The sequence below is a fragment of the Oreochromis niloticus genome, linkage group LG3 (assembly GCF_001858045.2).
Source record: "Oreochromis niloticus isolate F11D_XX linkage group LG3, O_niloticus_UMD_NMBU, whole genome shotgun sequence".
Lineage (NCBI taxonomy): Eukaryota > Metazoa > Chordata > Actinopteri > Cichliformes > Cichlidae > Oreochromis > Oreochromis niloticus.
The window spans coordinates 79,557,404-79,572,137 of NC_031967.2; the positions used below are offsets into that span (position 1 = coordinate 79,557,404).

A 14,734-nucleotide genomic window follows, 5' to 3' on the forward strand; every position below is an offset into this window, starting at 1 on the left:
ACACTTGGTCAGAAACAGTGTTGGGTGTAACGCGTTACACCCAATTTATTTTAATTACACCCAATTTATTTAATTTCATTAATTTATCTTCTAAACGTAAAAGTAAACTCTGCCGCTTTAACATCGCTGTAGTGCAGCTGCACGTCATTTCACACCAGTTTGCTGCATAGTCGTATTCTACAGCGGAAGATGTCGGACTCGGCTGAAGCGTGTGGCTGTTTTTTGAAATGGACATATTCCCGTCTCTTCACTTTTCTGAAACAAGCAGACAAGAACATTACAGCAATATGTAAGCTATGTGCTGGGGAGAAAAAACTATCGGCTGCTGTTAATAGCGCGAGTAATCTATTGAAGCACCTGACACAGAGCATAGACGAACACTTCTGAGTGATTCTTGTTCATCATCCATGGATAACACCCCGGCAACTCCTGCTAAGCAGCAAAAAGTGATTTTACTTCAGCAGCACAGAAAGCGTCTGAAGGTGAGCTTAAAAAATGATTGCAGGCTACATAGCTGGACTGGCCATCGGGCATACCGGGCATTTGCCGGTGATTTTTCGTTTTTATGGGCCGATGGGGGGTTTTTTTTCTTCGTTTTTTTCCGTAACGGTATAAAAACTGAAAGGTGGTGGATTGGCCAGATGAAGGGAGATGTGTAAAAATAACTCAGTTGTTTGGTGGTGGCTATTGCAGAGCTTCTACAGATTCAGTCACATTAGCAAGTGGTGGAGGCCAGCAGATGCAATACGCTGGCAGGTGGATGACAGAAAGGCAGGAGGAGCAGAGACCCGAGGCGGTGAACTGAACTTCAGGTAAGAAGTTATGACCTGCAGTCTATCTGGGTCAGATATAAACCAAGTTTAGGTGGAGTTTATTTTTGTTATGCTGACTTTTTACAGTCAGTTACAATAACTCGTACTGCGTACTAGCTAGCATGACGGAGTTTCTATACTGCTGGGTGGGTGCTGTGATGTTATTGATGTTGAACTCTTTTTATCTTATTTATAAGGTTAGTTATTAGAGTTTCCAACCGTCCCGTAAAAAACGGAATCGTCTCGTATTCAGAGAAAATATTATGCGTTTCGTATTGAGGTGAAAAGGAGCACAGTTTGTCCCGGACTTCAGCTACAATGAAAAAGACACAAAGCTGGAGTTATTCTGTGTTTACGCTGCACAGCTGCCTCTTCTTCTCTCATTCTCTCCCCTCCCTCTCCTGTTTCTACTTCAATCATGAAACTGACCAGTGATAAGCTGATCGGCTTTTCTCTCTTGTTTGTTTATCGCTCTGAATCTTACAACAAATGTTTTCATCTGATGTAAAATGTATAAAAATCCATTATTGTACATAGTATTTTTTTTAGGGTCCCATCATAATTTCTTCAGAAGTAGCTAAGTACTGTTTATGATGCCAGCATTTTCCCACATTTTCTAGATACTCTACCAGTACTGTGTGTAAAATGCCATCAAAAAGTCAATTAAGTTTTTCTTTCTCATCTGTCTTTCTGTCTCCTTTCACTTTTTAAAGGTTGCCATATTAGAAAAAATATTTTGCCCTGCCATGGTGTTTATTGATGTGGCAAATGAATGGTTTATGAAAATATATCTTAATCTGTCATCAGTAATCAGTAATGGTCATGTCTCACCTCTAGTCTTCTCTGTCTTAATTTCAGGTTTTCACCATGTGTTGTAGATAGTTCAGGAGGTTAACTCGACCCAGCAGTCGACTTTCGGGTACTGTTTAGAATACCAGAATAGGGAGGATGGTGTAGGTTTAAGTTTATTAGACTGATACATATATACCAACAAGACAGTGTACATCACTGTGACAACAGCATTTGTTTTCATTCAAAGGTTTTATGGTTTTTCTTATAATACCTGGTGGGCCGGTCTCTAGTCAAAATGCCCGGGCTGATTTTTTGTCCCAGTCCAGCCCTGCCAGGCTACATTGTGGAACAGATGCTACCGCTGCGTACTATAGAGTGTCCGTCTTTAAAAAAATGTATTTATTATTTAAAGAGTTTAATTTCTATTGTTTGTCCACTCAAGGTTTATATGGATTTTAAGAAGTATTTAGTTAAATACTTATGTAGTAATTAAGTTACTTTTCTGACACAGTAATTAGATAAGTATTTTAAATACAATATTGACTACGTAATTAGTAATTAATTACTTTTTTTTAAAGTAACTTACCCAACACTGGTCAGAAAACCCAGGACCCTGACACTGTGTCTCTGTGTGCTCCCTGTTTTACTTGGTCTCCACCAGCCTACGTCATGTGGTGTTTTCCTCTCCCCTGCCTCGTTACAGTGATTCGTGTCAGCTGTGAACCGCGCCCATTATTATCCTTCTGTTTATTTATGTCAGTGTCTCCCTCAGTTCTGTGCTGCGTCTTTAACGTCACCCTCTCCTTCTCAGTGCTGTGTCTCGCCCTCGCTTCCTAGTTTAAGTTCACAGAGTCTAGTTAGTTTTAGTTCAAGTTTGTTGATCCTAGTTTGTTGTCTCCTCTGTAAATGGATGTTCCAGCAAATAAAGCTGCGCTCTCAGTTAAGCTCCTGTTTCCGAGTCCTGCATCTGAGTCCACACCCTTCCTAATCATGACAGTTACACTGTTGTCCTGCAACCTGGAGAGTTACCTGTCAACAGTGGACAAATCTAACATTTAATAACAAGTGTATGTTCAGTTTCCCTGCTTTGATATTGCTGAGAGATATTAACATGTTTATGAGTGCAAGCTGATCTTCATTGCATGTGTGTGCGTTAGTATGCAGGTTAATTGTATGAGTGTTCAGGGAGCTGCAGATTCAGCAAAGCCTCTCTCTGCCCTAGCTCCCTTTTTTCTTTCTTTCTTTTTTTTTTCCTTAAAAGGTGCTTTTACTTTTACGCCTCTCTGCTTATGTGCGTGTATTTCGTTTTACCTTTTGTTTCATTGCTTCGGACACTTTCTGAGTCAGAGTCAGTTGGTCCCAAACATCGACCCAGTTTTCATGTACTCTCATAGCCTTCATCTCTCCTCCATGGTCTCCTGTAATTCTCTCATTGCTGCTGTCCGTTCCCCAGCTGCTGAGCCTTGAAGTGGATACTGTTACTCTGAGGCCGTATTTTGTCTTCAGAGAGGGTTGATTACCTTCAAGGCCTGTTTTTCATAATAAGATGTACGTGGAGGTGAAGCTGTGAAAATTTCAGCCAAAACATGGTCTGGTTATGGTTCCAATTATGTTAATCTATCATGTTGCTCCAGCCGCTGTGCTCGTGGAGGAGGGTTGATCCAGGTCCGTGGTCACCTGTAATAACACACTAAGGCTACGTTCACACTGCAGGTCTTAATGCTCAATTCCGATTTTTTGATCAAATCCGATTTTTTTGGCTGCTTGTTCACACTACACATAAAATGCGACATCAAACGCTCTCCAGTGTGACCGCTCAAAGCGGCCCGCATGCGCAAAAGAAGATGTCACACAGAACTCGCTCTGTTTAGACCCAGAGCAAACAATATTGTTTGACTGATTGCCCTTAATATAAAGACTTCGGACTTTATGTTTCCAGATTTTTGCTTTAAGTTATTTTGTTATTTACATAATAATGTAGATGACCTAATAATGATCGTTTTTGCTGTTTTAGAGGAGCGGTGCTTCAAAGGATAGTTGCAGATTTCTGTCAGAATCTGTAGAAAATACAGTAAAAATAAAATGTTCACATTTCTCCAACATTGTCTTCCCAACAGTTTCACCGGATGGTAGGAAATCGTTCGCGATGTCCTATCGGGCGCTTCTCCGGCACTGATAATTGGCGTCTGTCTTGTGTCAGTGACGTAAAAGACGGATTTAATGCGACTTGACCGTTCACACAGCAGTCGCTTTCTAAAACATCGGATACGTATCGGATTCAGTACCACATACGAAAGTGACCCAGATCGGATTTGAAAATATCGGATTTGTGCCGTTTACACTGTCATACCAAGATCGGATATGGGTCGCATACACTGTAAAATGTAATATTGTGTTTAATTAAAAATATTAAATCGGCTCAACTCAATTTTTATCAATTTGTTATCAGAACTCGATTTAAATACGTTACCAGTACTTTTTATGCAAAAACGCTGATAAACTCCATTTATTTGAGTTGTCTTAACTTAGAAAAACTAAGTAAGCTGGAAGTTTTGCTTCTCCAGGCGGAAGGATGAAAGATGTGTTTTGAAAATGCCACGTGACTACCGTCCTCCTCTCTCCCGGATCAGTCCATATGTTCATGGCCAGCATTTGTTATGGAATATATTGAGCAAACCTGGAGATATTATTGTTGTCATTGCTGTGGATCTTTACTGACTTGGTGAGTAAATGTTTGCTCTTATTCAAACTGATTTGAATAAGGTTTCTAATCTTGCTAGCTAGTTAGTGTTAGCCTAGCGTTGCTGCTGCCGCTGGGGCTCATGTTATTTAAAAATTAACACCACAGCCTTAAAAACCTTACATAAAACTATGTCTGTGAAATTTTCTGTTGATTGTTTGAAATAAAAAAGTGAGATAAGAGCCCGGACAAAATTCTTCGGGAGGTGCAGCCGTTAGGGGTGGGGTGTGGGGGGTATTTTTAATCCATAGCCATTACTAACTAACTAAATATATATATCATGTTTAACCTGAGTAGTAAAAGACCGCAGGGGGGTTGAAAACAATATGCCAGGAGTTAGCTGTGCTCGCGGACTCTATCAAGCCTTGACCTCATAACAGCGCTCTCCGAAAACGTGGAAGCACTTCTGCAAATATGTGATATTTTGATAAATTAAGTAGATATTTGAGCATTACACAGCTACATTCTCGCCGGAAATATCTTAAAAGGTTATTTTGTGACCCAGAAAGGGTAGTCTGGGGAAAAGGAGGATCGCATTTGTCGGCCACGGTTGTCGGAGCCTGTGCGTACTTGTAAGCGCGGTAATGGCGGAGGAGCGCGGCTAAAAAACGTATTACTTTTTTCCGGGTCACAAAATAAACTTTTAAGATATTTTCAGGCGAGATTGTAGCTGTGTAACGTTCAAATATCTGCGCGATTTATCAAGACATCACATATTTGCAAAAATGCTCCGACGTTTTCGGAGACGTCCATTTGTTGTTTATGCTCTTTGGCAGCTTTTGAACATGTGTGGCATCTACTAATGTCAAATCTAGCCTTTACTTAACAACATAAGCGAACTCTATGTTACAATGATTGCACAGCCATTAAGGATCAAATCAGTTTCTGAAAAATGTTCTGTTTTTTCTCCCTCTGCTTGCTTCTTACTGTCTTTGAGGCTCGGGACCAGCACTCCTGTTGTTGGACAGAAAGACATCAACTCAGTGGTAAGTGTTTTGGTTTTCCAATATATTAGCAACTGTCAGTGACATTTATATTAATCAGGCTGAACTTTAATCATACTTTAGATCAGCCTGTTTTACTTATTGTTTTATTTGTGCTTTGGTTTGGGGAAGTTGTTTCTTTACTGATCTTTTCCTGTCTTCTGTTATTAGACTTGAGATGTGACTGCACTATGCTGTTGCTGGTGACCACAGTTAATTCTACAAGACATGCTGTGTAAGTAAACAAACAACAACAGTTTGGTCTGCATTTCTTGAAAGATCACATCCCCCAAACTTAGTTTAGAGTGTCTACACTGTATATAGTGAAGTCTGCAAGTTTTCTAACAGCAAAATTTGTTTTGTGCCCAAATCAATGATTTTGCACATCATTAGAATGAAAGTTATTGCCCATGTTTGCATAGCCCTTTTTAAAATAATGCTTTCATGACATTATTGTGTGTAGGGTGGTGGTCACAGCTATCCAGACTGACAATTGGGACATTGAATGTCACCTCTCCAGTGGGAAGGGAGCCTGAGATTGTCTAAATTGGAGTCTGTTTTATACCAAATGCAGAAAAAAATGTTTTAAGAAAGCAATTAAGTTCATGTTCCAAAAAATATGATTGTTTGCTTGCAGGACACCAGGAGAGATGAGTCCTCCGTCACAGATGGTGTGGTCAGTGAAGATGGTCGCCTGCAGGTTCAAGCTCATTGCATCTCCAACCCACATCCACTGCCGCTGTACTTAAGGGAAGTTAAAGACTTTCTTCTGCACCTACATTTGGATCACCTCGATCCATGACAGTCATTCAGGCAGTAATGCCTGGACTGGAAACAAGCCATCCTTAAAATATTACAACATTCCAGCTCATGTGTTGGAATGGAAAACAAATGTGTTGTTTAAATTAGAGACTGCACTTGTGACAGAACAACAAATATTTTATTTTGATTATATAAGTAATGTAAGTACAAAACAAACTTGTGGTAGGCCTAAACTTATTTTCAGAATAATTACATCTGAGACTTTGTTTCATTGTAAGATTATAACAGTGATGGCAATATAATTGTTTGTTGTTCAGCAGAACAGTGTCCAGTATGTTGGCTGTTGTACTTTGTTGTGTTTGAAAATAAAAGTTGGGCTGATTTTAACATCATTACAAAAAGTGTTGTTAATTATTTTTAATCATATTCAGGTTACCACAAATTGTTTTTTCATTTAGTTGAACTTGAAATGTTTGTCAGTAGGTAAACAATTAGTATTGTACAGTCAGAAATATCAAGTTATTCTTAATACTGCAGACTTGCAATGTATAAGTTGTCCTAACAGAAGAGTCTTGTTAAGTAAGCTTTACTTAGTTTTTTTGAGGCAACGAGTTTCCTCAATTTTTTTGAGTTCTGGGAACTAAAAAAAAGGCTGTACGGTGTACTCAAAATGAGTAAGTTGGCCTAACTTGGTCATCTTACGTAAACTTGATCCAATTTATTTGAGTTCTGGGAACAAATGAGCTTGTACAGCGTACTCAAAATAAATAAGTTGTCCTAACTTAGTCATTTTTAGCTAAGCTTTACTCAATTTTTTTGAGGCAACGAGTTTCCTCAATTTTTTTGAGTTCTGGGAACTAATTAGATTTTACAGCCCCTATAGGGGCGAAAAAATCGGATTTGATGCGCTTTCGCCTGCAGTGTGAACGTAGCCTATGACACTCATTTAATATCCTTTTCATCACTGCTCAATAACACTTTCATTCTGATTCTTCTATCCACACTTTAATACGTCTCTTTCATCATTCATTCTACTCACATCAAACGACTTCCTTCAGGCTCCCTGCACACACTCTCACTTCCTGTTATACACACACACACTCTTCACGTCACTGCATTCCTCTGTTTTCTACACCCCACTTCACCCATTTAACCGCCTCCTTACCTTCTTTTTTGCATTTCCTTTTGTTCCTAATTTAAATATTCCCGTGCCTTCTTTTTCCAATTCCTCCTGTTCTTCTTTAATTTTTCTTTAAATATGTGCAATTGTCAAAATAATTTTACTTAATGATACTCTTTTCCCCTTGACATTTTTCAGCATTTTTTTTACTTCCCTTTTTGCCTCTTCACCCTCTGTTTTAGGCACGTTTCCCCAGACTGCACCTCCTAACTTCTCCATTTGTTTAGTGTCTGTCTTCCACCCAGAGCCACTATCTCCACTTCCTCTCTTGCCTTCACGGCCCACCACCTTCTGCTCTCCTAGGATGTGACATGGTGCCTGTCACATTCAACTCCACACACAAACAGACACACACACACACACACACACACACACACACACACACACACACACACACACACACACACACACACACACACACACACACACACACACACACACACACAAATACAAACGCAAACACAAACACACACAGCTGCGGAGATCTACTATGGCCAGTCTAACCCCCCTCTTTTGTCAACGCAGCTGCTATTAAACAACACAAAATAATTCACTCGCCTGCAGTGTTGGGTAAGTTACTTTAAATTAGTAACTTAGTTACATTACTAGTTACTTCCATCAAAAGTAACTCACTGTTGTGACAGTGATGTACACTGTTCTGATAGTATATATGTATCAATCTATCAATCGTTTGTTGTAAGATTCAGATAATTATTTTTTAAAAGCTAGACATTTTAAATGAGAATAAGAAAGAAAAGTATTTCCTTGTGCCCCCCTCTCCCTGTTAATGCCCTACATGGACCCCTGGCAACACTTTGCTAGACCCGCCCCTGCACAGTTACCAGCTGTCAGCTACATAGAAAAAGGATCCTGGTGTTATTTGTCTCTCAGAAACAGTTCATAACTTCCCTTCAACTCATTCATGTCACCTAAAAGGTAAACCTGTTTCTCCATCACCTGTTCAGCTCTGATGATTCAGTAAGGACATCTCCTGGTTTCATCTTCATGTTTCCCTCTCACCAGATATACAAACCGATATCATGACCAGCAGCTTTACAGCTGTGGCTCCAGCAAACATCAGCTGATACTAGAAAGTAATAATAAATAAATTCTAACAACAGCTGATCAAACGTGCTGCTGTTGTTTAACGCGACCTCCACTGGTTTCCTCTTTCTGGCGCAAAGTAGGCGATAAACAAACAAGAGAGAAAAGCCGATCAGCTGATCACTGATCAGTTTCATGATTGAAGTAGAAACAGGAGAGGGAGGGGGAGAGAATGAGAGAACAAGAGGCAGCTGTGCAGCAAAGACACAGAATAACTCCAGCTTTGTGTCTTGTTCATTGTAGCTGACGTCCGGGACAAACTGTTCCTTTTCACCACAATACGAAATGCTAATATTTTCTCTGAATACGAGACGATTCTGTTTTTTACGGGACGGTTGGCAACTCTAATAATTAACCTTATGAACAAAATAAAGTTCAACATCAGTAACATAGCACCCACCCAGCTGTATAGAAACTCCGTCATGCTAGCTAGCACGCAGTACGAAAATGTCAGCATAACGAAAATAAACTCCAGCTAAACTTGGTTTATATCTGACCCAGATAGACTGCAGGTCATAACTTCTTACCTGAAGTTCAGTTCACCTGACACTTGGACCAGCGGCCGCCTCGGGTCTCTGCTCCTCCCTCCTCCCCTTTCCTTCATCCACCTCCTGGCTTCCACCACTTGCTAATGTTACTGAATCTGTGGAAGCTCCGCGATATCCACCACACGAAGTAACGAATAACGAGTCTATCTAAATCCCAGTAACGAGTAACGCGTTCCTGATTTTGGCATAATAACTAGTTACCGTGCTCGTTACCACAATAATAACGTAGTTACTGTAACGCGTTACTTAATAACACGTTAGTCCCAACACTGCTCACCTGTGAGACGGGTCACAACAAATGGGACTCTTAAAGACCTTTTAATCTAAACAGTCACAGCGAGTTTTACACTTTATGGCCAGCAGACATCAACCTTCACTTCTTAGCAAATGTCTCTTGCTCTGTGCTATTCTAAGTTGGTTTGAGGGTCCTCAGTTCTCAGGTTCAGCCTCGGCCCCCAGACACTGCTGGTCCGCCGCTGCGTCCAGCCATCGGTGGGGGAACCAACCCCAGGACAAAACTAGGCCTGTTAGACATCAACCTGCAGTTGTTAACAAAAGTTTCTCGCTCTAGCGCCCAAACACTGGAAGAATTTCGCATGAGTGTTGTTCAACTTAGCGAACAGATAATTTAGAATTCATCCAATATGCACACTTTGATGTAACAGGTGGTGCTTACCTTTTAATCCTCTGTTCGCCTCGTTTCACAACCCCACGATTGGGACAAATTCATCTCACACACATTTTAGGATCCCCGCCCCGACTCCTCACGTCTGGCTTTCACGACCCGAAGGTCGTCTCCTGTTGTTATCATCGACCAACACAAACATGAGCTACATTCTCTGAAAAGTCTGCACTAAAAGTCCTGTTTGTTCCAGTTTCATGTCGCCAAGCAGTCTAATGACCTAAAGCACAGTGTATAAACCCTCAAAGCTGGCCTTTATATTACCCATTAATATTACTTTAATGTATACTTTAATACATACTTTAATATATCCTTAGCAAACAGGCACTTGGATTATATTTTATTTTTATATTTTACTTAATAGACTTCAGGTTTTGGCTGGTGTATCTGGCTCTGTGTTTTAATGGCTTTTACTTATTTCATAGGACTCTGTTAATAGAAACAAGTTCACCTCTAACATTGCATCCCTAACCTGCAGGGTTTAAGAGGGTTTAGTTTGGTTCTTTTAACATGCTTCCTTTAGGTGGCATTATTCAGTCTTTTAATAACATTTCTTTTCATTTCTATGCCATTGACATTCAGCCTCATCAGCTCAATAGGCTATCCACCCTAGTCCACTGCTTAAATCAGGGGACTGATTGACTCTCTAACAAACACTTTGTCTTAAACACCAACAAGACTGAGACCATGATCATAGCTCCTCGTGAACTACAAATATAAAATTGGTTCTTGCTTCTTTTTGTTCAACTTTAAGTCCAACATTCAAAACCTTGGTGGAATATTTGATTCTTCTCTGGGCTTCAACTCACATATAAAATCTGTCTCGTTCCTGTTTCTTTCATTTAAGGAACATTTCTAACTGTGACATATGGTCTCCTCGGCTGAACTGGAAAAAACTGTTCATACATTTGTGTCATCGTGTTTAGATTATTGTAATGTCCTGTTTACCAGCCTGGACACATCATGTTGTTCTCACCTCCAAGCAAGCTCACATTACTCTTATTTAATTTTCTTTATATTGGCTCCCAATAGATTTTACGATTTGTTTCAAAATTCTTGTTTTAACACACAGAACACTAAATGATCACGTCCTAGATTATTTATGTCAACTTCTTACAAAATATATGCTGCTCGTTGTCTCCGTTCACGGACTCATGATGTGTTAGTTGTTCCCTGTACACGACTAAAGACTAAGTGTGACAGAGCCTTTCAGTCTGTGGCACCAAGGCTGTGGAACAGTCTGCCTCCACAACTACGTTTAGTCCACTCTGTGGATTCTTTAAAAAAGCAGTTCAAATGTTTCTGTTTTACAGGCTTTCTAATGACAAACATTTTATTGATTTATTATTTATTTATTTTAAAACTATCTGTTTATTTTACTGTCTTATTGAATCTTTATTTTTCACTTAATGTTCATGTTTATTTGAGCCTTTTGTGTGAAGCGCTTTGTGACCGCTGTGAAAAGTGCTTAATAAATAAACTTTAATTACTTATCTCTGAAAATCAATCAATCAATAATCAAACAGTGAGTTTGTGCGTTTGATTTTGTGTGTTTCAAAGATGGAGGCCACGCTGCTCTCAGAGGACTGTGTGTGGTTGTGGTAAACGTGTGAGCTGCTGCTGCTTCTTCCTCACATGTTTGATATGTTTCATATTTCCAGCTGATGCTGATCACACTAACCTTAACATCACAGACCATCCTTTGGTTCTTCTTCTGTTCCTCTGAAACTTCCTGCATGGTGCCTTTCAAAATAAAAGCCCTCCCTGACTGTAAAGACTGGACTGTGCTGCAGCTGGTGGAAACAGTGTGTAGGTGTGTTGTGTTTGATGGAGGACTGAAGTGTGTGTCCAGCTGAGCTCTCTGTGTGCTCATATATACAGATGCTGATAAACACATGTTTGTATTTGGACCCTGTTACTGATCAGGACCTGCTGTGTGTTTCCTGTCCACAGGTCTACAAAGAGTCGCACTTCCTGCTGTGGTTCAGATGTTCAGCGTGTTGCTTTGTTTCTCACATGTTGGCTCCACGGTCTCTGCTGCTGTGGGTTGATGTCATGCAGCAATACAGCTGCTGAACATCTGGCCTTGTTTTGCTCCATCAGCAGATATTTGACTTTTAGATCACATGATATTTGCATGCAACCTTCAAACACGTGTGGAGAATTCATTATTTCTTTGAGAGATTTTTTAGTAAATGACAGAAAAAAGAAAGTAAGAGAAAAGCAAAACTTTAATTCTATAAAAGAGTAAAAATTCCACACACATGTAACTCACCACTGTGTGAACATCACAGGGGAGAAATCGTTTCTCTGAGTCAGAGATGAGTGTCAGTAACACAAAAGTCAAACTCAGTGTCATGCAGTGACTTTTACACAACCAGATCAGATGAACCAACTCACACTAAAACATGCATTTTGCTGCACTCTTTACACTTGTTTCTTTTCTTTCTGCTCTTTTATGTATTTTGTAAAAGAACAAAAAAATATTTTATATCAGCAGCAATTTTTCTCAAACTGCTGCATCACAGCTTTCATGCTCTGACCTGCATGTGAAATGAAATAAAAGCTCTTTATTAGTAACTTTTACAACTTCTGGCAGGTTAATGTCTGAACTTTGGAGTGAAAAACACCCTTAGTTACAAGAAATAAAACAACTGTCTGTAACAAAGTGAATCCATCTTAACACCACCTGTGTGTGTGTGACTGCATTACACTCCCACTGCTGGGAACCTGAACAAGAACCAGAACAAAGTCTAAAATAGAAGCTGACAAACAGCTGCACCACCGAGTGACACTTTATTTTATAAACTTCACAACAGGTTTCATGTTGTGACCTGTGGAGGTGAAATGACACAAAACCTGTTTTATAGCTTTTGAGCTACAGGCAGGATTGAAACACATATTAGTTAAAAGTGAAACAGCAACATTTGTCTCCTCCCCTCACGTCACTCAAATGCGACAAACCAGCAAACAGGAAGTTCTTATTCCTCAGTAAAGAGAGACGCACAGACGATCAGACTGAGTTCAGACCAAACTAGCAGCTTCCTCTGAGTGAGTCCAGCTACAGGAGAGAAAAGTGGAAAACTCCAACACTGCTGCTTCAAGCTGCTGACGCTCCACACACTGAATGTGAGTTTGAGCAAAAACACGACTCAAAGGAAGTTTCAGTGAAGGTCGTAGAGGAGGGAGGGGAGCCAGGACTGACTGTACTTCCTGTCTGCTGTTTTCAGCTTCACTCACAGACTCAATGGCTTCCAGATCAGAGGAGGATCTCTGCTGTCCGGTCTGTCAGCAGGTCTTCAGAGATCCTGTTCTTCTGTCATGTAGCCACAGCTTCTGTAAAGACTGTCTGAAGAGATGGTGGAGAGAGAGAACAACACACGAGTGTCCAGTTTGTAAGAGAAGATCTTCAAAGGATCCACCTTTAAACCTGGCTTTAAAGAACCTGTGTGAGTCGTTCTTACAGGAGAGAGATCAGAGAGTTTCAGAGGCTCTCTGCAGTCTGCACTCTGAGAAACTCAAACTCTTCTGTCTGGACCATCAGCAGCCAGTGTGTGTCGTCTGCAGAGACTCAGAAAAACACACCAATCACAGATTCAGACCCATCGATGAAGCTGCACAACAACACAAGAAGGAACTTCAGGAAACTCTGGAGCCCTTAAAGAAGAAGTTAAAGGTTTGCAAACGAGTTCAAGTGAAGTTTGATCAAACAGCAGAACACATTAAGGTCCAGGCCCGACACACAGAGAGGCAGATTAAGGAGCAGTTTAAGAAGCTTCACCAGTTTCTAGCAGAGGAAGAGGAGGCCAGGCTGGCTGCACTGAGGGAGGAAGAGGAGCAGAAGAGTGGGATGATGAAGGAGAAGATGGAGGCTCTGAGCAGAGAGATAGCAGCTCTTTCAGACACAGTCAGAGCCACAGAGGAGGAGCTGAGAGCTGAAGACGTCTCATTCCTGCACAACTACAAGGCTGCAGTGGAAAGAGTCCAGCGCTGCCCCCTGCTGGATGATCCACAGCTGCCCTCAGGAGCTCTGATAGACCAGGCCAAACACCTGGGCAACCTGACCTTCAACATCTGGAACAACATGAAGGACATGGTCTCCTACACTCCTCTCATTCTGGACCCAAACACTGCTCATCCAGAACTCATCCTGTCTGAAGATCTGACCAGTGTGAGAGGAGGAGAGCGGCAGCAGCTTCCTGCTAATCCAGAGAGGTTTGATTGTTACAGAGCTGTCCTGGGCTCTGAGGGCTTTAACTCAGGGACTCACAGCTGGGATGTTGATGTTGGAGACAATTTATTTTGGGAACTTGGTGTGTTAGCAGAGTCTGTGCAGAGGAAGGGACGCATACTCTCTGGATTATGGAGAGTAGTGTTTTATAAAGGTAAATACTCAGCATGTTCACCATCAGCTCGTCTCACTGACCTCACAGTAGAGAAGAAGTTCCAGAGGATCAGAGTGAATCTGAACTGGAACAGAGGAAAGCTGTCGTTCTCTGATCCTGATACTAACACACACATACACACCTTCACACACACTTTCACTCACAAGATGTTTCCATTCATTAGCACTGCTGGTAAAGTGAAGGTGTGTCCGTTGAAGGTGTCAGTGTCAGTGGAGCAGATGAGTTGAGGATGATGATGTTTCTAATGTTGTTTCCTGTCAGTGAATTGAAGCTGTTAAACTGCAGCTGTCCTCCTGCTGCCTCGTTGTTCCAAAGCTCTTTGTTTCTCTTTTAGTTCTCACTGTTTCTTTCTGTTTCTGCTGTCCACCTTTTCACATGGAAAATCATTTCACTGTTTCTCACTGAATGACTCCCCAAACTAGATTTGAAATTCTATCAAGTTTCTAATCATTACAAGTGATTCATGTTTCTATTTGATGTGTGTAAATGGAGATGATTTAGTTTGCTGGGATATGGACTGACATGTGTTGAATGGGAGGAGCAGTTTGTTGTTGTCTTCTTGTCTGTTTATGACAACAATAAATATATTGTTGAAACAATGATTCATGTTTAACTCCATATATGAAATGTTTCTGATCTTTGAATTCTGTTTGATTAAAGACTTTCTTTACGACACAAATGAGATTTCAGTGTATTAATAGAACTAAATAAGCTCAGAGTTGAAA

At 40.6% G+C, this 14,734-nt stretch overlaps 1 protein-coding gene across 2 annotated transcripts; it reads left to right on the plus strand.

Annotated features, from left to right (window-relative positions):
* The first annotated feature begins 12,586 nt into the window (after window positions 1-12,586).
* On the plus strand, window positions 12,587-14,332 carry LOC109200727 (nuclear factor 7, ovary-like). 2 transcript variants are annotated; one of them, XM_019356332.2, is made up of 2 exons: window positions 12,587-12,732; window positions 12,834-14,332. In XM_019356332.2, the coding sequence occupies exon 2, from the start codon at window positions 12,851-12,853 to the stop codon at window positions 14,234-14,236; it is 1,386 nt and encodes a 461-aa protein (XP_019211877.1). In that variant the 5' UTR covers window positions 12,587-12,732; window positions 12,834-12,850; the 3' UTR covers window positions 14,237-14,332. The 2 variants fall into 2 exon arrangements, with proteins under 2 accessions (XP_019211877.1, XP_025761143.1); XM_025905358.1 differs by having other exon boundaries at window positions 12,846-14,332.
* Window positions 14,333-14,734: the final 402 nt, after the last annotated feature.

Bases quoted from the DNA above. Each gene is read 5' to 3' on its own strand.
- LOC109200727 (XM_019356332.2), top strand. From the start codon at position 12,851: ATGGCTTCCAGATCAGAGGAGGATCTCTGCTGTCCGGTCTGTCAGCAG.